Source organism: Atractosteus spatula, chromosome 14 (genome assembly GCF_055471065.1).
Source record: "Atractosteus spatula isolate fAtrSpa1 chromosome 14, fAtrSpa1.hap1, whole genome shotgun sequence".
Classification (NCBI taxonomy): Eukaryota; Metazoa; Chordata; class Actinopteri; order Semionotiformes; family Lepisosteidae; genus Atractosteus; species Atractosteus spatula.
In genome coordinates, this window is record NC_142719.1 from 29,582,886 (window position 1) to 29,606,524 (window position 23,639).

Sequence of the window (23,639 nt, forward strand, 5' to 3'; positions counted from 1 at the left end):
GAACCTGAAAGTACAGGTAGAAACAACGTGCAAGTGTGTTTAAAACTGAGAAGAGGAGGCACTTCTTGAACCCAAAGAGTAGAGGGAGTTTGGACAAGCTATCCCACCATGTTGCTGTAGTTGATACCCTGGCTTCTTTCAAGACCTCCTCTCACTTGCACTTCTTGCACTTCACTTTGCACTTCTCACTGTACTGATTGTATTGTATGTATTGTATTATTATTATTATTGTATCATTCGTTACACTGTGGCTGTTGTCTGTGTTAAGCTGCTGTTGCACTGCAATTTCCCTCACGGGATCAATAATCAATATCTCTCATTTGTAACACTTCTTTTGTTCTTCATACTGTACATACATTAACAGAGAAATAGCAATGTCTCAATGACTTTGGTCAGACATCTATAATAATAATTGCTTACACTTATATAGCGCTTTTCTGGACACTCCACTCAAAGTGCTTTACAGTAATGGGGATTCCCCTCCACCACCACTAGTGTGCAGCCCCACCTGGATGATGCGACGGCAGCCATAGTGCACCAGAACACTCACCACACATCAGCTATCAATGGGGAGGAGAGCAGAGTGATGAAGCCAATTCATAGAGGGGGATTATTAGGAGGCCATGATTGGTAAGGGCCAATGGGAAATTTGGCCAGGATGCCAGGGTTACACCCCTACTCTTTACGAGAAACACCCTGGGATTTTTAATGACCCCAAACCAAGGACCTCAGTTTTACGTCTCATCCGAAGGACAGCGCCTGTTTACAGTATAGTGTCCCCATCACTATACTGGGGCATTAGGACCCACATGGACCACAGGGTGAGCACCCCCTGCTGGCCCCACTAACACCTCTTCTAGCAGCAACCTTAGTTTTTCCCAGGAGGTCTCCCATCCAGGTACTGGCCAGGCTCACACCTGCTGAGCTTCAGTGGGCTGCCAGTTGTGAGTTGCAGGGTGATATGGCTGCTGGCGAGCTACTAATCATTTCTTGCACGTTCATTAACAACTCAGACAGTTGTTAAATGAATGCGTAATAACATGCATAACTTTTGTATCTATCACCATACAGGTGATATAGCCAGCAGCTATATCACCCTGCAACCCACAACTTGCAGTGCACTGGGACTGGGGCATTGCTGTATAGCATTAGTAGTATTAACTTAAGTCTTAAGGCCAAAAGGTGTTCAGAGCAGTAATCTAAAAGTAATGACAGAGATAAAAAGTCCCTGATATGTACAATCAAAATTCTTAGAAAAATAGAAGATAGGGACCATTGACTGCATAAGAGGACTTTAAATTGAAGCTAGAAGAGGAGGTACATGGTCAGAAAATCATTGGATTTGAGATTTTATTAAAATCTAGGCATGTGACATGTGAATACGCCTATTATTGAGGTCATTCCTAGATACACTTGGAAGTAAAACAGAAGTGATCAACTAGGCAATCATCTTCTCGATAGCACACAGGGAAAGATATTAACATTCTAAATACACAATTTGCAAGCAACGGGCACAAGGCAGGATACACCCTGCACAGGACACCAGTCCATCACAGGGCACACACAGACACTCACACCAAAGCCAATTTTCCCTGAAGCCAAGTATAACTTAATCAAAATAACCTACCACTATGTTTCTGGACCATGGGAGGAAACCTGCACACAAACATGAGAAGAACATACAGACTCCACACAGATAGCGCCCAAGGTCAAGAGTTGAACCCAAGGCCCCACTGCTGCAGTGCGGCAAAGGTAACCACTATTCCAGCATGTCACTCTAGTTAATTAATAACTACTCACATTTAAAGAATGCTTTTTACCCTGAAGTATCCCTAATATACTTAATCATATATCCTTGGCAACCCACGACAATGCACAGCAGCCATTCTGCACCAGCAGCCCCACTACACAGCAGAGTAGGGGGGAGGAGATATTTCTCCATTAAGGGGGTTAAGGTGAGACTTTAGAGAAGCAAGACTCTTTAAGCCCAGACTGGAATTTAGCCAGGACACTGGGGTTAGCACCCCTGCTCTTATGCACAGTGCCATGGGACCTTGAACTATCAAGTAGTCATTATCATGAACTAGCATTGGTTTATCATCTCATCCAACAAAGGCACCATCTACAGTAAAGTGTCCCTGTCTCCATTCTGCAGGGAGTAGTCAAACATAACCCTAAGGACACAGGGGGAACCTACAGGAAAGTACACTCTTAAAACTCAGAACTTCTTTACCCACAGAGTTGTGGGAGAGTGGAACAAGCTGCCTATATACGTTGTTGAAGCTGATACTCTGGCGTCTTCTAAAAATGGTTGACATCCTTGGATCAATTAACTACTAGGGACAAGCAACGGTTTATTCCATGCTGAAAAGAGAAGAAAAGAAACACGATGTTTCGGCTGTGGAGCCTTCTTCGGGTGTACACCCCTGAAGAAGGCTCCATAGCCGAAATGTCGTGCTTTTTTTTCTTTTCTTTTCAGCATGGAATAAACCTTTACGCGCTGCTCTGCAGCCTACGCATGCTGACGCAGCTCTCTACTTCAATTAACTACTGACAACCAAATGGGCTCGTTGAGCCAGATAGTCTCCTCTCATTTGTAACCTTTCTTCTGTTCTTATATTCATTGTAGAGCAATAGTTTGGCAAATCTAATGCCAAAAGTGACGCTTATTTCTCCACTGACACTTTACTTTTGTTGTTTCTAGGAAGTGTCCAAGCCCACCACTGACCCTTTCTACGATCTGACATGGAAGGAGGTAACGCTGCTGTCAACACAGATAGAGAGCTAGACGTACGGTGCAGTCTACACAAGTCTGACAAAACAGTGCTGTATTGGGGGAACAAAAAAAGTACATGAGCTGTATGAACACAAAATTGTATTAAGTGAATTTCACATTAAATTGATATTAAGAAAACAGCAGAATCAAGAAACATCAAAACAATATAAAAAATCTTATTGTTCCTTTTTAAGACCTTTGAGCTTTGAATGTCTCTTGCAAAATGTCGCTTCTTCAAAGAATAAACGATTCTTATATTGTTTGGTATAGTCTAAAGAATAGACTTTTTCTGCACACATTATTGCGCGAAAACTAAAACCCAGAAAAACAAATAAAAATTTGAAGCCTGGTTTGTAATTGAAGGGTACTCTAACTCGAAGAAAACGTGGAACAGTGTTGGAATTCTCTGTCAAGCTGAACTAATAGTGTATGAGAACTCGCCTGCTGGTAAACATGGAAACTCAGAACCTGTCTCGAATTTTCCACTGAGGGAAAGAGGGAAGAATGGTTTCAGGGAGCCACGACCTGAGAATCTTGTCATGACCCGGTTTTTGCCGGAATATTTTGTTCACCCCCCACTTCCTCGCGGTTTTTTTAGGGTGTAAAGCATTACTCATTCACTAAGAAAAAAAAATGAATTGTGGGAACAGGTTTCTCAAAAACACTGTTCTCGTGCACTTGTTCAAAGCGAAATCTAAATATTGTATGACAGAATTTATTGCGGTCACCTGTGCGCTAGAGGGCTTTTTTTCCTCTTCAGAATGATAAAAGTCCTGAGCATGCAAACAAGTCCTCCGAATATAAAAGAATCTGGGATCTTTAAGCAGGTGCTCTTTACAGCGCTGTGTCAACATTGGGCTCTCAAATGCGGATGTGCGGAGAGAAAAGAAACTTCGACAGGATTACAGAAATAAAACGCGCCTTGTGTTGCTTCGATAATGCGCTAAATTCCCTTCGAAAGGGCGTTTCCTGCGGTGTTATTTGCTCGTTCTGTGAGGCATTGTCTGAGCCCAGGAGTTTTAGATTTCATATTATGAGACATGCATTGAAGGAAAGACATAAAGAGAATGAAAGAAATTGCACAAAGAAAAGCGAACCTTAACCATACAAAAGCATGGGATACAAAGACCATACTAAACCAGCCACGATCAGAACAATATAAAATACATAAATATACATATATTGCTCGTTCATTATGTAATGAAAGTGCATTTAATTATATATATATATCAAATAAGAATTCTGTATATTTAGAGGAAAATAATATATAACACCCCCAGCGAAAACAAGAATCGTATTCTTCAACTTGATAATCAAATCTTCACATTCCAAACATCTCACGACACATGACTCAATTCTGAGTATACCTGTGTTTGAAAACAAAAGGATTGTATGAGACCTGATTAGTTATTGTAGTTTATTATCATTTATGATCATTTTGGATACTTTCGAACAGCTGCAAAGACTTCCAGTGGCTTTAAGGTATTTGCCAACATCTGTTCCTTTGAAAGACACGAGATAAATGTCTCTAGTTATTAAATTTTTTTAAGTGAAATACGTTGTTGTTATCGTTTTAATTCAGAGCATTTAGGCTGGCATGAGCGTTGTTCTTTGGACACTACCCAAAGGAGAAACATATAAAAGGATGTCCAAATGAATAAACGTTAACCGCAAAGCACAAAGCGTTTAATTATTAACTGCTGCCTGTGTTCTCATTGTGGGAAATAAGAAAGCTGTTCACATTATTAAGGCGCTATAAAACTCCAGCTGCCTGCAAGCCTTCGCCCGCTGGATTATAAAGAAACCGCACGGCCGTTACCTGAGGGTCTGGCGATGCTCACGGCAGTCGGTGTGTCAGAGCCCACGTGGTGAGGGGGGGGATTAGATCTAAACTAGTTCAATTTATCTGCATCTTCATATCCACTCTCCGACACCAAGGTGTCTTTCACTGCATCGGCACTCGGCGTTGCGTGTGGGGGAGCTCTCTGTTCCAGTCAGGCTTTTAAGAATTCTGTCATCTAACCTAATGCAACTTTGCTTCGCCTGCATTCGTCCTGTGCGTGAAGTTTCATTTAGTTTCCGTTTGCTCGGGGGAAAAAAGGCGCCTTAAGATGTCTTAAAAGAGGAAAAACGCAGTAGAGTCCATGACTGAGCAATCGGTGTAACATCTGACGATTCAATTTTTTTCCCGTCTGCGCTGAACTCTTGCTCCAGTTCAATGACTATGGCGAGAGCGTGCAAGCCCATGGTAAGTGCGCTTTAACGGAGTTAGAACCGAGTTCTTATGACTGTATGCAAGTACGACGTTTCATTCATATTTGTCGTTAAATGTCCGTGCTAATCTGAACAAAATGCGTAAAACGGACCGACCAATTAACAGGTGCATGTTTTGCTGAAGATGTCCGAAATTAAAATCATGATACTTCAATATTGGTAAGTGCAGAAAAGAAAATAATGTCAAGTGTTTGAAACGCGAAAAAAGGATGAAAAACAATCACGAAATAGAACTGAAATAAATCTGGGTGCCTGGATTTTAACATGTAACTTTCCTAAGGTGTTTGCTGCACTAACGTTGTTCCGAAATAATGCATTTTAACAAGGGCACACTCATTATCCTTTTATTTTCGTGCAATGTTCGCACCTGCTGCAGATCCTCGTGGCTGTGCTGCTGCTGTTTGTCGTGATGGCGACGGACACTGAATCGAGGGACAGGCGCAAAGACGAGCGAGGCGCACGTCGGAAGAACGGCCGTTTGAGAAACAAGGGGAGCTCGGCGCGGCGCCACAACGGCACCTCGATGAACAGCTCCCCAGACCCGGTCCTGGTGACGGCGGAGGGGGAGAGCTCGCAGACCTGGGAGGAAGACTACGAGAAGAGCATCGGCGATATGGTGGCACAAGTGAGGAACAACTCGGCGCTGTCCAAGACCAAGTGCGCGGTGGATCGGCGCCTATGGATGTCCAACACCCGCAGCCTCTCTCCCTGGTCTTACAGGTCAGTAAATGCAGGCTGAGATGGCACTCGCTCTTCCGTTATGTCTCTGCCTGGCTTGTTGCTCACGAAACCTCTTGGTACTGCCTGACGAGCTATTTTAAAGCTTTTCCCCAACACAGGGTCATTAAGAACAAACTACTGCAGAATATGGTTAATTAAACTCGACAATAAACTGGAGTTAATTCAAACTTTCAGCTGAAATTGAAACAGTTAATGACAGCTCCCGCTGATTTCTCAATAGCTGCACGTATGTGTATTTGTGACCTATTGCTACATTGTACCTTCCTCTAAATTTTAGTAACGACTTTTCAGCTAGCGTGGAACAACTTTTGCTCTAGGGCAGAATTAACAGCTTCAACAATCCTGGTCAGTTCCTTCAACTAACGGCAGGGAAGACCACCTCAAGAATAGGAACTTTTTTTTTTGCTCTTCACGTACTGTGCCGCAATGAAGCGCCTTAGATCAACGAGAACGTCCATCGCACCTCTTTGCATAAATCCTACTATTTTCTCTCTTTTTCGCCCCTCTCTCCCACCCGCACAAACCCAGCATTAACCACGACGAGAATCGGATTCCCGTGGATATTCCCGAAGCCCAGTGTTCCTGCTCGGGCTGCATCAACCCCTTCACCATGCAAGAGGACCGGACCATGACCAGCGTGCCCATCTACACCAAAATCCCGGTCAAGAGGCTGCTGTGCGACACGAAGAGCAGGAAGCAGAGGAAGAAAAAGAAGAACTGCATCCCGGAGTACCGCACGGTGGTGGAGAACATCGCAGTGGGCTGCACCTGCATTCTCTGAGAGGGGAGACCGGCGCAGAGACATTCGAAGGTGAATCGTGGGTGAAGCGTGAATCGCTCGCCCTCCCGTTTTCCTAACGGAAAAAAAGACAACATTCCTGTATCTTCTTCTACTGCTTTTAACTTTTGAGTGCCTCTGTGTGGTTCGGACAACGGCCACTTGTTCCATGGTGTCCTTTCTGTATACATCTCACTTTTCCATATACAATCAACACTGTTAAAGGAGCTACTGCGTTTATAGCCAACAGCTGCTTAATGAACAAAAAGAACACAGACTGCAGTCCGTACCCTGCCCCCTTCTCTTCCGACACACTCCTCTGCGGGCAACCCAATTTTCAGAGGAGGAAAGAGATTTCTCAATCGGGTTGAATGTCACGAAGATAACGAACGAGGAGGCCATTCTGCGTTTCTGACGTGCTTGGCTGCTAGGTCTTACTCAGCCATTGCTTGAGAGGAGTCAGGTTCTGGGCTTTGCCCATGCATGGTGGCTTTTTCCAGTCTCCCACCACCCTTTGCGTAAAAAAAAAAGTGCCTCCCGTCCTCAGGTTTACAGGACGATGACTGATGTCGGAGAGCTGCATCTTAGCAAGCATTGCATTGCCAAACAATACACAGAACACCCTCTAGGGTTATCAACCAAAACATTACAGTTCGGGTGTGTTAAAGTTAGAATAAAAGTCACAGCCTATGTAATCTGCAAGATGGTTTTGGTATTTAATATAAGACTGAAATGATTCCACAGACTTAATTTCACACTTGTTTCACATGGCTGACTTGGTTCATGACTCTATTTTTCAAGGAAAACGTGCCTGATTACTATAAAAAGGCAGAATTTCAACATTCTGATACACTTTGATTTATTCAAATATTTCCCGTGTCTCTATCACAGTGCAGTGGTTAGCACTGTTGCCCCCCTCAGTGTTGGGGCTCTGGGTTCAATTCCTGTGGTGCTATCTGTGTGAAGTTTGTATGTTCTCCCTATGTTAACGTGGGTTTCCTTGAGGTGCTCCGTTTTTTTCCAAAAGTCCAAAGACATGCTGGGAGGTTAACTGACTTCTGGGAAAATTGGCCCTGGGGTGAGTGTGTGTATGTTTTGTCTGTGTGCACTCTGCACCGGACTGGTGTCCCATCCGGGGCATATCCTGCCTTGCACCTGTTGCTTGCCAGGATAAGCACCAGCTCCCCTGCTGCCCTGCACTGGATAGTGGTTAGAAAAAGGATGGATGTGTGTCATATTCATTTGAATACCAGGTTTTAGTAAATCTGAGCGACTGAGTGTGCATCTGAGAGACCACAGGCATTGTGGAACCAAGTTCTCAAAATCCACAGGCTGGACAAGTGATTAGGCTTTAAACAGCCAGCACTGGCAGAAAACAAAATCTTTTGTTGAACCTCTGCATCCAGGTTCATCCTCCCAGTGCTGGAATGGGAATCCACTTCAAACCACTGTTGTTCCCGGACTCCATCAAGGCCCTATTCCCCCCCTTCACCCCTTAACAGCCCACTGCCCTTCGTATTCTGCCCCCCCTGTAGCTCCCACTGTGAGCCTCCGAGCACTGGGGCTCCCTGGGAGACACTTAATGTTAAGTAAGAGAATCAGCGAATTCTGGCAGTTAACTCGCAGAGTATTCACATTAAAACCTAAAGCTTTGATTACTGTTGAGGACTGGAAATGAACTGGCCTGAACTGGCTAGCAGGATATTTTCAAGGAGTTCTTGGGGTTTTGTCTCGTCCTGGTCTTTGTTCACCACACAGATCGTAAACATTATTGAGACCTTCTGAGACTCTTGCACGACAAGTATTTGTCCTTATTTTTTTTTTTGTAGAGAAATTGCATTTCTTGCCCTGTGCTTGAACACTACAGAACAAATCCTGTCCAATATTAGAACAACCTTTCAATGGTACCTTCTGCTCAAAATGCCGACATCCCTGTTATACAATGCAAAATAAATGGCAAAACTGCAAAACAGCTTTTGATATTTATTAAAGACCTTCTGGGGTGTCACTTCATTTGCAAAACATTCTCAAAGAATTTTGAATTCAGGAACCTACAGTAGTCACAATCAGTGCTGTAAATGAATCTTTTGAAATAAAAAAGACTTACAGTCCTTTATCTCCTCCTTCAAATTCAAAAACGTTTTACAAAAATTCTTCAAAATCTCATTGTTTCATTTAGTATACTGCATGATACCATATTTAGGTCTGACAATCCACTGTCATACTTGGAATTATCTGTAGAAGAAAAAACATCTTGTTAAAATGGAGTTTCCATGAACATGTCTAGTATTTCACAGTGCAACTGTACTTGAACAAAGCAATGAATTATAAAATTGAGATGAATTTCCTCCAGCCAGATCAAGTACTGGTTTGTTTTCCACAAAAAAATACTAGAAAATCTTAGTGTTATCTTACTATTAGTAATGTATATATACATACTATAAGTAAAGCACACCTTGTAAAGTAACTTTCCACATATTGTTGAGATGTTACAGGACAAAGTTCAAACTTACCAGAACAGAAAGGTCAGTTAACCTCTATGGGGCAGAAAAAAACAACAATGAAAATGAATACTATGTTTCCTAACTTGCTTACGTGTAACATAGTTTCCTATCAAGACCAGCTGGTGCACCTTGTTTTAGAGATCTGATGGGATATGGGAAATGTAAATCTGTATTGTCACATTAACACTATACTTGACAATTAGCAAGATGTTGCAGTGCTGAAGCTGGGCTTCACGGCAGCATACGTTCCCCACACTGAGAATAATCTGCTGGCCCTGGGACTCAACAGATGTATGTCCCTGTGGCACTTCAAGACCACTACCATCAGAAAACGCTGACCCATCCCCTTCACCTGCTCACAGAAGGAAAGAATAGGTCCAAGTTACCCTGCCATGTGGGTATTTGTGCTTTCCTGGAAGCAAATTGTAGTTTTTTTGGAGAAGTTAAATCAATTGACAATGTCGGACCCCAGCTCTCTTGCCCTCTCTCGGAGCCCGGGCGGTCACAGCTCGGTCTTGATCTTGTGCACCAGGTCCTTCTGGTCGATCATCTCCTGCTGCCTGTTCCAGCGGTGGTAGGCCAGCAGCGCGATGTTTTTGGCCGCCACGGCGCTCATTTCCATGGCGCTGGCCGCCCACTCGATACCGTTGAGGTAGTAAAGGCCATCGTGCAGCACGAGGGGCGGCAGGGCCTGAGAGGACCCGTACTGGGGGTACGCCTGCCAGTCCGTCGCCTGGACGGAGTAGTAGGACTTGAACAGGGTCTTCAGCTCCTTCTTCCCCAGGGGCTGCTGGGAAAACACCTTGTAGACGGCCGCCTCCTGCGGCTGCTTCCTGCGGAAGGAGGCGCTGATGTTGACGGGGCAGACGCTGCCCACGCTGTTGAAGAAGAGCCCAGGCGTGTCGGTGGTCAGCATGCTGGCGAAGGGGAAGAGCTTGGGGTCCGGGAAGCCAAAGTAGGAACAGTTGAGGTAGCCGTGGACAATGGACGCCACCGTGTGGTGGTAGGAGCCGGTGATTCCTGGCAGGGGCGGGTCGAAGCCGTCAAAAGCGAGGCCCGCCGACCCATCCTGCTGCAGGGGCGTCGCCAAGACCACAATGTCATAGATCTCCGCGCCCTTCTCTTCCTTCTCATTAACAGAGCTCAGCTGGTACTGGGTGCCCTCGGCTTCGGAGGCAAAAAACGAACATAGAAACACCCAGCAAATAACAAAACAAACCTACAAAAGCATAAAGGGGAGGCCAACGCTGCTTCTGGAGAGCCACAGTCAGGTCTTACTGGTCACCCTTAAATCATCAATTTTTAAAGGACTTGGAACACACGCGAGTTCTGATCATCTTATTAAAGTTACATGATTAATTGACAACGAAAAAAACTCAGGGGTGCCCTTTTGGCAGTGCTTTCTTACAGGGTGCTTTTTTGTTTCCAAATCATCTCTAACCTGCTGATTTGGACCAAACACCTGCTTAACTGACCAAAATGGAAGTGTTTGGAAATTGAGGCTTTTCTTGGCGACCCTCAAAACCTGCTGGACTACAGCTCTCCCAAACCATGGCATTGTACTCTTGAAGCATTTAGTTAGAGTGGACTCGTGTGGATTTTGACGTCAATTGTGTTTGATGTACACAATAGATGTCATGAAATGAATAAAATGGAATGACTGCGATACGCATTTTAATGCAGTTAAGGACACAGTTCCATAACAATGAACTGTAATGGACTCTAAGGACTGGTTAAGCAGGAACACGACATAGAAGGACTGATTCTATTCTGTTTTTGGTTTTATGGCGGTAGTGAGAACACCACACGAGCTAATGTCTACAAAAGAAGAAAATAAAAAGAGCACTGCACTGAGGGTTATGTCCTATTTAGGAAAGTCTAGACATACCATACATTCAAGAGGAACATTCACAATCCATTCCCAACAGACTTAAAGGGGATCGGAAAATGCTTCAGTGTTCTGAGACAGTAGCCTGTTTTCCACTGAGAGGCCGGAAGGGTTCTGCTGCCACCTACCTGTTGCATGCGGTGCGACTGCTGTGACTTTGGCATGGATGAGACTGGCCTTAGCTAGCTTCAGCAAGCCGGAACAGACCAGCTTGTTGCCTCCTTCCACTGCCCACATATTGGCCTGGGCTCCAGCCAGGGATACTGCTCCTGTTACAGAAGACGTAGGGATCAGATGGAAATCAGTCACATGCAGAAGCCCGTGTGATAAACACAAGAAATACCCTCACCCTAGGCACTTGATTTGTCCAGCTTCGTGCCTCATGGTACAAAACCCCAGTATCTTGCCCCAGTGACCGCATTAAACTTGCATTCATAAGAACCAAAGAGCATAAAGTTTACAAACGAGAGGAGCCCCCTCCAGCCCGTCTGGTAGATACTCGTTAATTGATCCCAGGATCAAAACCCACTGTGTCTTGAAAGATGCCAGGTCAGGTTGGCTTCAACCACATTTCTGGGTAGTTTGTTCCACACTCCTACCGCCCTTTGTGTAAAGAAGTGCCTCCTGTCCTTGCTGGAGGATCTCATCTAGCTGTGACTTGAAAGAAACCAGGTTATTGGCTTCAACCACACGGCTTGGTAGCTTGTTCCACACCCCCACCTCCCTTGGAGCAAAAAAGTGCCTGTACTTTCACAGCCCTGGGGACTTATTATACACATACTGTAAAACTGCACTACCATTACATAAACCACTACTATCTGTCATTGGCAAATTCAGTATTTTATCAAGAACATCAACTCAAAACATATAACGCCCGACCTTTCTCACCAATGAAGAGCTGGATTCCAGTCGGTTGGGGTCAGGAGGGCTGCGGAGTCCCAGCCTGCCCCACGCCCACGCCCACTCCACCCCCACGCCACTCCGCGGCGCCCGGCATACCTACGAAGGCCGGGATGCTGACAGGCTGGCCGTAGTTGGCCCTCATGACGGCGGCGATGACCTCGTCGATGAAGCGCTGCGACACGCCCAGCTCCAGCAGGGACTCGGACACGGAGCGCCGCGTCATGTTGATGAAGGACGAGCCCCCCAGGGAGTCCAGCAGCTCCTCCACCGAGCTGAAGGCGTAGCCGTGGGCCTGGTACTTGTAGATCCTGGACAGAGGGACAGAGAGAGCCCGGCAGGGGCCGGGGAAGAAGGGAAGAAGGAATGAGGAAGAGCAGGGAGGAAGGAGGTGACTGGCCTAGTGGGAGCAGGGGGTGGGTCGAGGGCACAGAGCAGGCGCAGGAGTCGGCCGCGTTCGCGAGCACACACACACACATATCCCCACCTCATGAACTTCTCCATGATCTCCTCCACCCACATCTGCAGGCGGATGAAGCTGAAGCCGTAGCGCCACCATAGGCGGAAGAGGTCCAGCAGGTACCAGTCGGTCTCCTCCAGGATGAAGTGCTCGCCGTTGAACACGGCGGTCTTCCCCGCCACGCTCCTCCGGTACTTCAGCCCTGATGGACAAGCAGAGGTGGTCAACTCACGCACTCACACACCTACCTCAGCCCTGCCCAGCCCCTGTCCCTCCTGGGTTACAGAAACACCACACCACCCTGCTTGATTTGCATTACTTATCTATCCTGTTGTCTAACTGCTTTATCCAGTACAGGGTTGCAGGCGAGCTGGAGCCTATCCTGGCAAGCAACAGGCACAAGGCAGGGTACATCCTGGATGGCACGTCACTCAAGCGCGGGGCCCACACAGACACAGACACATTCCCACCAGGGCCAATTTTTCAAGAAGCCAATTACCTTCCAGTACGTCTTTGGGCTGTGGGAGGACACCGAAACACCTGTAGGAACATGCAAACTCCACACAGACAGCACCCCAGGTCCAGTACTGCGAAGCAGCAATGCTTAACCACTGCGCCACCGTGCGGCCCTTGCATTACTTATTTGCTTTACTTTTTAAAAAGTAACATTAGACCCATTTCTTTTCTTACTGTACCGATTTGTTCATCTGTTTAATTATTTCTGTTACATCCAACTGTGAGTGCCCGGACCTCTTAACAACAACATTATTAGGTAGTAGCGCGCAAACACAAAAGACAGAGAGTGGCATCTCCGATAGGAGAAGAAAATAATAATAATTGCTGACACTTACATAGCGCTTTTCTGGACACTCCACTCAAAGCGCTTTATAGGTAATGTAGCCCCACCTGGATGATGCGACGGCAGCCATAGTGCTCCGGAGTGATGAAGCCAGTTCAGAGATGGGGATTATTAGGAGGCCATGATTGGTAAGGGCCAATGGGAAATTTGGCCAGGACCCCGGGGTTACACCCCTACTCTTTTCGAGAAAGGCCCTGGGATTTTTAATGACCACAGAGAGTCAGGACCTCAGTTTTACATCTCATCCGAAGGACGGCACCTGTTTACAGTATAGTGTCCCCGTCACTGTACGGGGGCATTAGGACCCACACAGACCACAGGGTGAGCGCCCCCTGCTGGCCCCACTAACACCTCTTCTGGGAAAGCGTCTCAGCGCCATAACTGACCCAGCTGCTTGACGAAGTCCTGCATGTGCAGGTTGAGGGAGTGGATGATGGAGGCCCCGGACTCGTACTCCTGGTTGTTGACCGTCACCGTGGCCAGACGGCCGCCGACCGCGCCCTTCTCGTACACGTCGATTCGCACCTCCGGCCCGAAGTGCTGCCGCAGGAAATGGGCCGTCGCTGTCCCGCCGATTCCGGCGCCGACGATGGCTGCGAGGGCAAAACGAGGGAGAAGTGGGGAATCTGTACGGCTGCCCTGTGTCAGAGGTCCTACCGGCGCAAATCGCTGACCAGCCAAAACTGCTCATCCAGTATTGTAAGCTTAGTCCTGGGCTACTGTTCTTCAGGTCAGCTTAAAATCTTTTTGAGTTATAGAGAGAATTCTATTTCACTTTGTAAATAGGTTTACGTTAATATACCTTTCTGTGTTTTCTGATTGGGTACAGGATAACGTGACTAGAGAGAAAGGGAGAGATCAGGGAGAGAGAGAGAGAACGGAGCTGGTGTAAATGTGACTGTTCAGAAATAAACTGTACAGGGAATATCCGTCTCCATCCAGCTCCCATCCCATCCCACGGGCGGAGCGGTGGCTCTGTGGCTAAGGATCAGCGCCTGTGGCTGGAAGGTTGCCGGTTTGAATCCCGTGGCCGGCAGAGGAATCCTACTCTGTTGGGCCCCCGAGCAAGGCCCTTAACCCCAACTGCTCCAGGGGTGCCGTATAAATGGCTGACCCTGCGCTCTGACCCCAAGCTTCTCTCCCTGTCTGTGTGTCTCATGGAGAGCAAGCTGGGGTCTGTGAAAAGACAAACTCCTAATGCAAGAAATTGTATAGGGCTAATAAAGCGATCTTATCTTATCCTCACAGGCAGAGTGTTTAACCCCCACCCTGCACAAACACCTCAGTACCTGCACCCTGCACCTACAGTCACAGTATCACCACTGACTTCTTTTTCTGTCTGTATCTATCTGTATTGGAGGTGAAGGTGTGATTGGGTTTGGTAGGTGTGAAGCTGTTCTGTATAAATATAGTGTAACGCAACGGGGGCTCCGGCGGGCGCCCTTGCCGCATCTGGTCGGCCCCATCCCGACTGAGGCTCGAACCCGGGACTTCCGCGTCTCTCTGCAGCGACCTAGCCCCGTGAGCTAAAGAGAGATCTCTCAACAGCCCAGTAGCTGTAGTCCTGCTATCACAGGGAAGGGCGGTGACGTCACCTGCTCTGGTACGCCGGCTCTTACACAGTACCTGTCGGCCGTAAGCGTTACAATAGTATCCCCAGTCTGTGTGGAAACTTTTTTCGTTGTGCTTACATCAGCACTACAGTGCAGACCTGCTATCGACATCCTTATTACTGTTTTCTTACAGACGTGGCCGGTGTGAATGTCATCTGCACACTTCATCCAGCATACCGCGTGCATGATGGTTTCACCCATTATCCTATAGCAGACGGGTAAAAGGGCCTGGTTTTATTAAACCTGCAACAAACCCGCCCTGGGCCCTGCCTGTATTCAGACCTCAAAACTTTTAAAAACTGATTTTAGAGAGGGTCGTCCCTCCTGTGAAAACTTGCTTGACCCCCAGCTATATAATTAAATAATTCGCTGATAGATACCATCATATATATGCAATACACTATAAATACTATAACTCACCAGTTGAACTTGAATAATCTCACGTTCTTTGCAAACTTTTGTTGTACAGAGATGCGGTTTGTTTAGCAGATTTGAGCAGAGTCTCAGATGGCTCAGGGTCATATTATATAATGAACATTTCGATGATGATTTTTCGGATTTCGGATTTCAGTGAGACTCCCGGAACTTCCGGGAGACGTGGGGTGTCTGTATTTGCTGTGCTTTAACTGAATGCACCGCTCTCCATGAAATTAAATGTACTGAGCAGTAATACAGCCCGCAAGAAGCAGTAAAAAAGCGAGCCTGTAAGAGTGACGCTTGACTGCCCCTTTCCGTCAAGGGATATCAGAGTGACGACTTCTCATTTAGAAAAACGCACGTTTCAGGTCATTCCCGTTTGAGCTATCACGTGTTTTGAGGAGAGGGCCACCAGCTGAGCGAGGAGTAGATCGAAAAAGAAAAACTGTGCAAAAAAGCGCCACGGTCACGCGCACGCCATGAGTCTGCCTATACCGTGGGCGAGCACGTCGTCCCACAGCCTGCAAGGACTATAACCCGCATCCCGTCGCAGTCGCAAGAGTGATTCGAAACAAATCTCCGTACCTATTTTAGAAGGCGGAGCACCGTCCACTTGGGCAGAATCGGGATCTCCCCCAGCGGCCGAGCAGCACCAGACGAGCGTCAAAACGCACCGCGACAGCAATAGGAACCGGGTCATGATGCGAGCTGCCGGAGAGCTAGAAGCTGCAAAACATATTAAAGCATCACGAGCTGATTACGAAACATTTGCTCCTGACAGCCCCGGAACTCCCTCCACCGAGGAAACAAATGCTGGGTTAACGCAGTAAAATAGCAGGGATGTCACCTTCACATAAGGCATATAAAGCCATGCATCCCTGGTCCTGCCGTCCACCTTCCTCTTGTAGCGCTCTGCGCACTGACGTCCCCTTGGCGAGAACTGCGCATGTCCGTTTTTTTCATGGGAGACTCAGAAAAAACCTTACAAAATATTTTCACAAAGCATGGGATGTTTGTTGTTCTTTTGGAAGAGGCTCGCGTATGACTAATAATGTTATTGAGCTGTTTTTGTTTCCAATAACTGAACTGATCCGAGCTACACGTACATGTCTTGACGTACACGTCTTTTCCTCAAGACACAAAATAGGGAAGGGAAATGTGTTTATCAATGTTAAAAATCAATCAGAGTGGCATTGAAACAGCATGGAAAAAAAGCGCTGCTTACAATAAAAGGTTTTGTTTTGGTCGGATAGTTGAGTCGTCTTGTGCTTCCTTGGAACAACCAGCAAGGGGAGCGCTGAGCCGAGATTACGTGCAGTTGTAGTGTGAAGTATTTTAAAGAATTGCTTACGAATTATTGTTCTGTATGACCCCTCTGCAGACCACATCTTTCTGTGAATCATCAGCACTGCGCGCTCCCCGTCTGCTGCGGTGAGTTGGAGTTTAAATATGGTACAGCGCCATGTTAAGTTTAAATGTGCTGAAACCGTAGTCCATAATTATGAATAATTCTCATCATAATTGCGTTTATACAACGCTTTTCATCTCAAACGATCCCAAACGATTCCACGAACAGGAGGGGGCGTGAGGCAGTAGTTAAGCACCAGCGGTCCCACTACACTGCGGATCAAGTGGAGAAGTAAGACATCGCTGTAGGCGGAACTTTAGGAAAGTCAGACTGTTCCAACCCAGAGTGGCTTGCAGCCAGGACACTGGGATGAACACCCTAGCTCTTTCGAAAAGTGCCAGATCTTTAAGGATCAAGCAGTCGGGACTTTGGTTTAATATCGGTGCGATAATAATAATAATAATAATAATTTGGGTCCTTGTTTATTGAAGGTCTCCCATTCCACTACTGGACAAGCCCAAGATCAGCCTACAAGGCAAAAAAAAAAAAGATCTGTCTCATGTATACCAACTGTGCCAGTATGCCAAACGCCTGTACATTGGCATATCATTGCTTTAGATTCCATCACGACAGCTGTCAATTATATTATCTTTTTCACCAATTATTGCTCCTCAATGTATTGTACATTACACTATACTATATACACTCCATACTTTGTGTGCTTGTTTTGAATGAAGCCACTTGTTACTGTTGCTGACTGTCACCTACTTTTTAGTGTTGAATAAATACCATAGGGAAACCAATAACTAGGAAATTGTATGTAAAACATCTGAAAAAGAAAAAAATGCTTTTGTAGTTTGTGACCAGGGTTGTTTTCGTTCGTGCTTGCTCTTTATGATGTGAATTATGTGTCCAGTTTGCGAAATTTCTGGTATTTCTGGGAGTTCTGAGAGTCTGCTTTTTTTAAAAGAACCCCTTTGCTGCGAAGCACACTTCTGGGAATAGTGCCAAGTGAAATGTTGAGTGTCGGGTGCTAAAATATTGCTGTTAGAGCAACTTCTCGAAACAACGGGCCATCTCTGCAACATCCTCTTTCTGGGTTTTTGCCTGTGTTCATCTGAGTTTTATAAAGGTCACGTTCTTATGCGAGGCAGTTATTCTTGAATGCACTTTTTTGTTGTTTAAATTTAGAACGTCCAATTTTGTTTTGTGTGTGTGGGTATTTTACTAACCCAGTTTTGGAACCACCAGTTGTGTGTTTTTGCCAGAGAGAGCGAGGAAGTGCAGGCAGACTCCTCCCACTCGCCCACCCTCCAGCCACTCGTGTTTCAACATGTCACGGGAGGTTCACTGCCGATTGGAGGACAGGCATGTCACTCGCCAGCAGCACCGCGAGCCTGCAAACACCGGGGCGGCCACAGGGGGCGCTGTGTCGTGGGGAACAAAGAGAGTCCTGACCGACCATCCAGGTCACAGTCTCTAATGACATGACCCAATTTCAAACCCACTACACCTGGATCATGAACACTTAAGCTGTGTCTGGGTGAGCACCTTTGCCACCCCTGTGGTCAATAATATACATCCATAGAAGGTCCCATGCAAGCACACATGAACATAAGGACGGTCACAGACAAGAAGATCCATTTGGCCTTTCAAATCCATTTGGTAGTTAGTGGTAAGTGGATCATTGGGTCTCATCCACCATTCCTCAAACAAAGGCAGGGTTTTGGCTTCGACAACGTGCCTAGGCAGCTTGTTCCACACTCCCACAACTCTGTGAGTACAGAAGTGCCTCCTGTCTGAACTGGAGGACTTCATCGAGCTGTTTCATGAAAGAAGCCAGGGTATAAACATCAAAGACATGACTGGGGAGCTTGCTCCATACTCCCGCCTCCCTTTGGGAAAAGATCGTACAGGAAAGCTGCCGCATTCACAAAACCCATTACCTCCAAAGTGGTTCTCCAGACTTGGTTTATAAGGCTTACAGTATATCTACAAAATTGATACAAATTAAAATGTTGGTGATTTCTCCTTAAAAGTGTGCAAGATTAATGCATCAGTGTGCAAAATTCATCTTGATGACCTTTGTTAGAACAGAGCTGTGTCTTAACTATGTCATTAGTGGTTAAATTGGATTGAATTGGATTTATTCTAACTCAACAGTAGTACTGTCCCCATACTGTCCCAATCGTTTGAAACCACTTCCCCCTTCATTACTGTCATAGTCTTCCAGTCCTGAACAGACAGGTGTATGTAGGGGATCAACACAAGTGTTCAAATCAATTTACCTGTACTAACAAAGACACCTCCACAAATTGGTTTTCACAATAAAACAATGACCTAAAGGTGCAAGTGGAGTCTGTGCAGAAGTCTGTTTAGGATTGAAGCGCATTTAAAACTTGGAAGAGGATGAATTCTTTTCAAAAAAGGACTGTGAGAGTTTAGAACAACTAACCAACATCCGGCCTTGCTTTCAAAGCCAATACCCTGACTTCTGTTAAGAAACCACTATTTGAGACCGTTGGACTAATTAGCTAATCATAACCAGCAAAACAGCTCTACCTCAGTGCTTCGTTTGCCCTGTTATTATTCATTTGAAGGCTCTGCAAAGAGATTTCCCCTGGTAATATACACACCTAAAGCTGCTCACCTCATAGTGTACCTGGAAACCTGAAATTTGCTGAAATTTAACTTGAATTTGGAATAACCTTTACTCGATAGAATCAGCCTTAACATCCAGTTTCCAGTTCTACCTTCTTTGAAAAGGAGAGACACCAGATACAAGAAAACTCCAACACCAGAGAAATACCAAGAAAGAGAGGTTAGCTACCTAAAGCTAAAGTGCTGTAGCTATGTAATATATTGAGAATCAATCTAGATAAATACATTTTGGGTTTCTCGATGTGTGTCTGTTTGTGGTGAGTGATGAGCTGAATTAAAGCCATCTCTTGCTCTCTTTTTTATTGACTTTCTACCAACCAAAAGTTAATGACTGAAATAAAAGTCCCTGTGTTTATTTTTTGCTCCTCTCACCTTCCCCGTGACTAAAAGTCATCTGTTGATCATTTGATTTAAACTTGACTCAAAGCCTCCCGTCATGTGAGCTAAGTTTCGTAGTTCAGTAGAGTAAAACAAGTGGGGCAGAGCGTCACACTGCCTGTACTCAAGTGCCTCCAGCAGCTCCCATCTGTACAGTGTGGGAGGTAAAGGCAACAGACAGACATTCTGCTGGTCACTGACCTACAATGCCCACTTCCTCTATCACAGTATTCCAAAGCTAGGAAAGGAAAACTCTTTCACATGATGTGGGGGGGATTTCCAAGCATTTTTTAATGTTTTAGTGTGGTAGGTCAATCAGCTCTGCTGTCTCAGAGGATCCTGGGTTCTATTTCATTTTGGGTTCCCTCTGGTGTTGGTATGTTCTCCTTGAGCTTGTCTCCTAACACACAAGTTAGGGTTCATTGATTAGGACTTGATAGGGTATGTTCCCAGTACTGACTACGGGGACGAATAGCACATGGTATATATATATTAATGTACCCACTTTGAGTTATGCATCATTAGAAGTGCTTAATGTGGTATACCAACTACACACCCATCTGTCAATTCATGGATGGGCACCTCTGTTACAAACACACCACCCTAACCACCCCTCCACAATGCTGCTGGCTCCATCATTGGACACAAACTGTCACGATCGTAATCCCTCCTCTTAAGGGCGCTCCAGCTCTTTCACATTTTAGTTGATCATGTGCACCTGCCGCCAATCCTGCCCCTATCGGCGTCCTGACCCAGCTGAGTCTGGGGCTCAGAGCGCCTGGCCGCGTGATCCTGCTTTTATTCCCTCTCCCTGTACCAGATCCCATTCCGGTTTTTATCCTTGTCTAGTTTTTGTCCTTGACTGTTAATTTTGGCCAAATCAGCCCTAATTCATGGGACCAAAATAATGCACGGATACAGTGTTCTAATGCAGTAGCAAATTTTGCTTAGCTCCACTCTCACCCTTTCCACCTGTCAACAGACTTAAAATGCAAGACAGAACCTAGTTCTGTAATCCTACACATTGGGTGATCTGAGCTAAAAATCAAGGAATTATTTTCTGAGATGCATTTTAATACCTCGTTGTAAAAGAAAATGTGATTTAAAAAAAAAACATTTAGAAGTTGCCAAAACCTGCAGATGTTATCCCTTACAAACGTTTGCTGTGGTGTCCAGGTAGGTGAGAAAAACACCATGACATCACGGCAAAGCAGAGGACTTTACAGTAAAATACCACACGAGATAAAGGGAAGAATAGTACCGCACCCTGTGTGCGTCGTACAACTGCAAAAATGCCACACAAACGCACGTTCCCTTGCTGATCTTTAAAATACACAACAGGTAGAGGGGAAACCTTTCTTTATGAAGCTGTCAGTCAGCTGGAATGACCACAATCTGCATTGAGCAGAACAGAATCCAGAAAGCTCAACCCGCTCTTCTTAGCCTTTCGGGGTACCTGCTGTCATAGACTGTTAATGCCCTTCTCAGATCCAAAAGGCTTCAAGCCAAAGCTTGTTGTTTACAGTTCACTTCAAATCGCTAGGTTATGAACACTTTTAAACCATGTTTATTTTATCGATTTCACAAGACTATGTTTTTTTTTTCAGAGACCAGTTCAAGTTCAAGTTTATTGTCATTATACTCATATACAGGTATGTGGTACAACGAAATGCCATTTAGCTAGCTCTCAGACAGTAAGAAGTACAAAAAACCCAGCAACAATACAATTGTATAAGAAAAGAAAGACAGAGACAACAGGCAATGTGCAAAACAACAACAGGTAACAGGTAATGTGCAAAACAACATCAGATGTGCAAAATCATACATCAACAAAATGAAATAAAGGATAGAAAATTAGCTTCTTGACATGTGAGGTAGAGGTAGATTTCAATGTGTGTTTGAGTTTTGGTAAAGATAGAAGGCACTGTGAGGTTCAGATTGTAGGTGAGAGAGGCTGGGAGTTTAATAGTCTGATAGTGCGGGGGTAAAAACTGTCTCTGAATCTGGTAGTCCGGATCTGAATGCTCTGGTACCGTTTCCAGATGGTAGAGGGTCAAACAGTCTGTAGCTGGGATGTGTGGGTCTGTGTCTTAGAGCTTTCCTAAAGCACTGTCTGTCATAAATGACCTGGATCGATGGGAAAGCAACCCCAGTGATGGACTGGGCAGTTTTCACCACCCGCTGTAGGGCTTTGCGGTCAGCAATACTGCAGTTGCCATACCACACTGTGATGCAACCTGTCAGTGTGCTTTCTGTAGTGCATCTGTAAAAGTTAGTGAGGATCTGGGGGCATATCTTAGCCTTCTTCAACCGTCTTAGGAAGTACAGACGCTGTTGCGCTTTCTTGATCAGACAGGTGGCGTTGAGAGACCACGTGAGGTCCTCGGTGATATGGGCGCCAAGGAATTTGAAGTTACTTACCCTTTCCACTTCAGTCCCGTTGATGTGGATAGGGGCATGTCTGTTTTGCAGTTTTCTGAAATCAACGATCAGCTCCTTGGTTTTGCTGACGTTGAGGGTGAGGTTGTTGTCTTCACACCACGTTGTAAGGAGATTGACCTCCTCCCTGTAGGCCCTCTCATCATTGTCTGTGATCAGACCTACAACTGTGGTGTCATCGGCAAACTTGATGATGGAGTTGGTGTTGTGTTTGGCCTTACAGTCGTGGTTGTAGAGGGAGTAGTGCAATGGACTAAGCACACAACCCTGGGGGACCCCAGTGTTCAGAGTTAGTGTGCCAGAGGTGTGGTTTCCAAGCCTGACAGCCTGAGGTCTGCCTGTCAGAAAGTCCCAAATCCAGTTGAAGAGGGTGCTATTGAGACCCAGTGCACTGAGTTTCTTGACTAGTTGGATAGGACTAGGAATGATAGTGTTAAAAGCTGAGCTGAAGTCGATGAATAGTAATCTTGCGTATGTGTTCTTTTTATCCAGATGGGATAGGGCAGTGTGTATGGCAATGGAGATTGTGTCATCTGTGGATCTGTTGGGCCAATAGGCAAATTGGTATGGGTCCAGTGTGTTTGGAATGGTGTCCTTAATGTGCCCCGTGACCAGCCTCTCGAAGCACTTCATGATGACTGGTGTTAGTGCCACCGGTTGGTAGTCATTAAGACATGTCACTGTGGTTTTCTTCGGTATTGGGATGATGGTGGTTGTCTTGAAGCAGGTGGGGACTATGGCTTGGGCCAGAGACATGTTGCAGGCTCTGAGGAGGTGTGTTCACTTTTAGCAGAGATCTCCTCACCTCATCTGCAGACAGCGAGAGCAGCTGGTCAGCTGCAGAGGGTTCAGCTCTGTTGACTGGTTCTGTATTGCTGGCTTCAAACCAACCATAGAAGGTGTTGAGCTTGTTAGGCAGGGAGGCATCATGGGCAGATGCACAGATGTTCTTCCTCTTGTAGTCTGTGAGGGCCTGTATACCTTGCCACATGCGCCTTGGGTCATTGGTGGTGAAGTGTTCCACTAATTCCTGTTTGGGTGTGTTTTTTGCATTGTTTAGATTGATCCTGGCTGATCTTAGTTCTGATTTAATGCCTGATTTGAATGCTGCATCCCTTGCTTTGATGAGGATGTGGACCTCACTGTTCATCCATGGTTTCTGGTTAGGAAAAGTTCTTATTTCTTTTGTGAGTGTAACATTATCAGCACATTTCCTGATGTAGCTAGTGACTGATGATGCATATTCCTGTATGTCGGTGTATGATCCCTGTGTGGCCGCCTCTTTAAACACATCACAGTTCTCGTCCTGTCACGTTTGCAAAGTGATGGCCTTTCTTTTTTAATCCTCTTCATCTCCAAAATGGCAAAGTACTCATTTCGCAAGCTTCGAGCGTCTTTAGAAACGAAATGGTTTGAGAGAAGATGCCGTTTCCTCGGTTCTCCTGTCGGTAATAAAACATTGCTCTCACGCTGCCAGCAGGGAGGCAGTCGATGACACAGACGTGTCGCCGGGCCGTCAGCACCAACACAGACGGCACTGGAGGAAGTCAATGTGTTTAATACCTCGGGGAACTTTGTAATAAGGCAGGACAGCAGATGCATT

General features: G+C 45.8%; 2 protein-coding genes across 3 annotated transcripts; one reads left to right on the forward strand and one right to left on the reverse strand.

The window, feature by feature from the left end:
* Nucleotides 1–4,587: 4,587 nt before the first annotated feature.
* Nucleotides 4,588–8,678, forward strand: LOC148821042 (interleukin-17B-like). Its single transcript, XM_088932223.1, has 4 exons — nucleotides 4,588–4,644; nucleotides 4,991–5,024; nucleotides 5,427–5,770; nucleotides 6,320–8,678. Exons 1-4 carry the CDS (start codon nucleotides 4,610–4,612, stop codon nucleotides 6,570–6,572), a joined length of 666 nt encoding a protein of 221 aa, XP_088788349.1. The 5' UTR covers nucleotides 4,588–4,609; the 3' UTR covers nucleotides 6,573–8,678.
* On the reverse strand, nucleotides 8,540–16,587 carry pcyox1l (prenylcysteine oxidase 1 like). 2 transcript variants are annotated; one of them, XM_088932222.1, is made up of 7 exons: nucleotides 16,562–16,587; nucleotides 15,796–15,936; nucleotides 13,567–13,773; nucleotides 12,349–12,523; nucleotides 11,961–12,172; nucleotides 11,090–11,230; nucleotides 8,540–10,240 (listed from the first exon to the last, which is right to left on the reverse strand). In XM_088932222.1, exons 2-7 carry the CDS (start codon nucleotides 15,908–15,910, stop codon nucleotides 9,576–9,578), a joined length of 1,515 nt encoding a protein of 504 aa, XP_088788348.1. In that variant the 5' UTR covers nucleotides 15,911–15,936; nucleotides 16,562–16,587; the 3' UTR covers nucleotides 8,540–9,575. The 2 variants fall into 2 exon arrangements, with proteins under 2 accessions (XP_088788348.1, XP_088788347.1); XM_088932221.1 differs by lacking the exon at nucleotides 16,562–16,587 and adding an exon at nucleotides 16,058–16,452.
* Between the last annotated feature and the right edge of the window lie 7,052 nt (nucleotides 16,588–23,639).

Excerpts from the sequence above, each read along its gene's own strand:
- LOC148821042 (XM_088932223.1), top strand. The coding sequence starts at position 4,610 with ATGCTCACGGCAGTCGGTGTGTCAGAGCCCACGTG. Across the intron at positions 4,645-4,990 it reads GGTGTGTCAGAGCCCACGTG|TTCAATGACTATGGCGAGAG; the intron begins GTGAGGGGGGGG and ends CTCTTGCTCCAG. Across the intron at positions 5,025-5,426 it reads CGAGAGCGTGCAAGCCCATG|ATCCTCGTGGCTGTGCTGCT; the intron begins GTAAGTGCGCTT and ends CACCTGCTGCAG.
- pcyox1l (XM_088932221.1), bottom strand. The coding sequence starts at position 16,082 with ATGGCTTTATATGCCTTATGTGAAG. Across the intron at positions 11,231-11,960 it reads CAGCATCCCGGCCTTCGTAG|GAGCAGTATCCCTGGCTGGA; the intron begins GTATGCCGGGCG and ends CTTCTGTAACAG. Across the intron at positions 10,241-11,089 it reads AGTCGCACCGCATGCAACAG|CCGAGGGCACCCAGTACCAG; the intron begins GTAGGTGGCAGC and ends TTGCCTCCGAAG.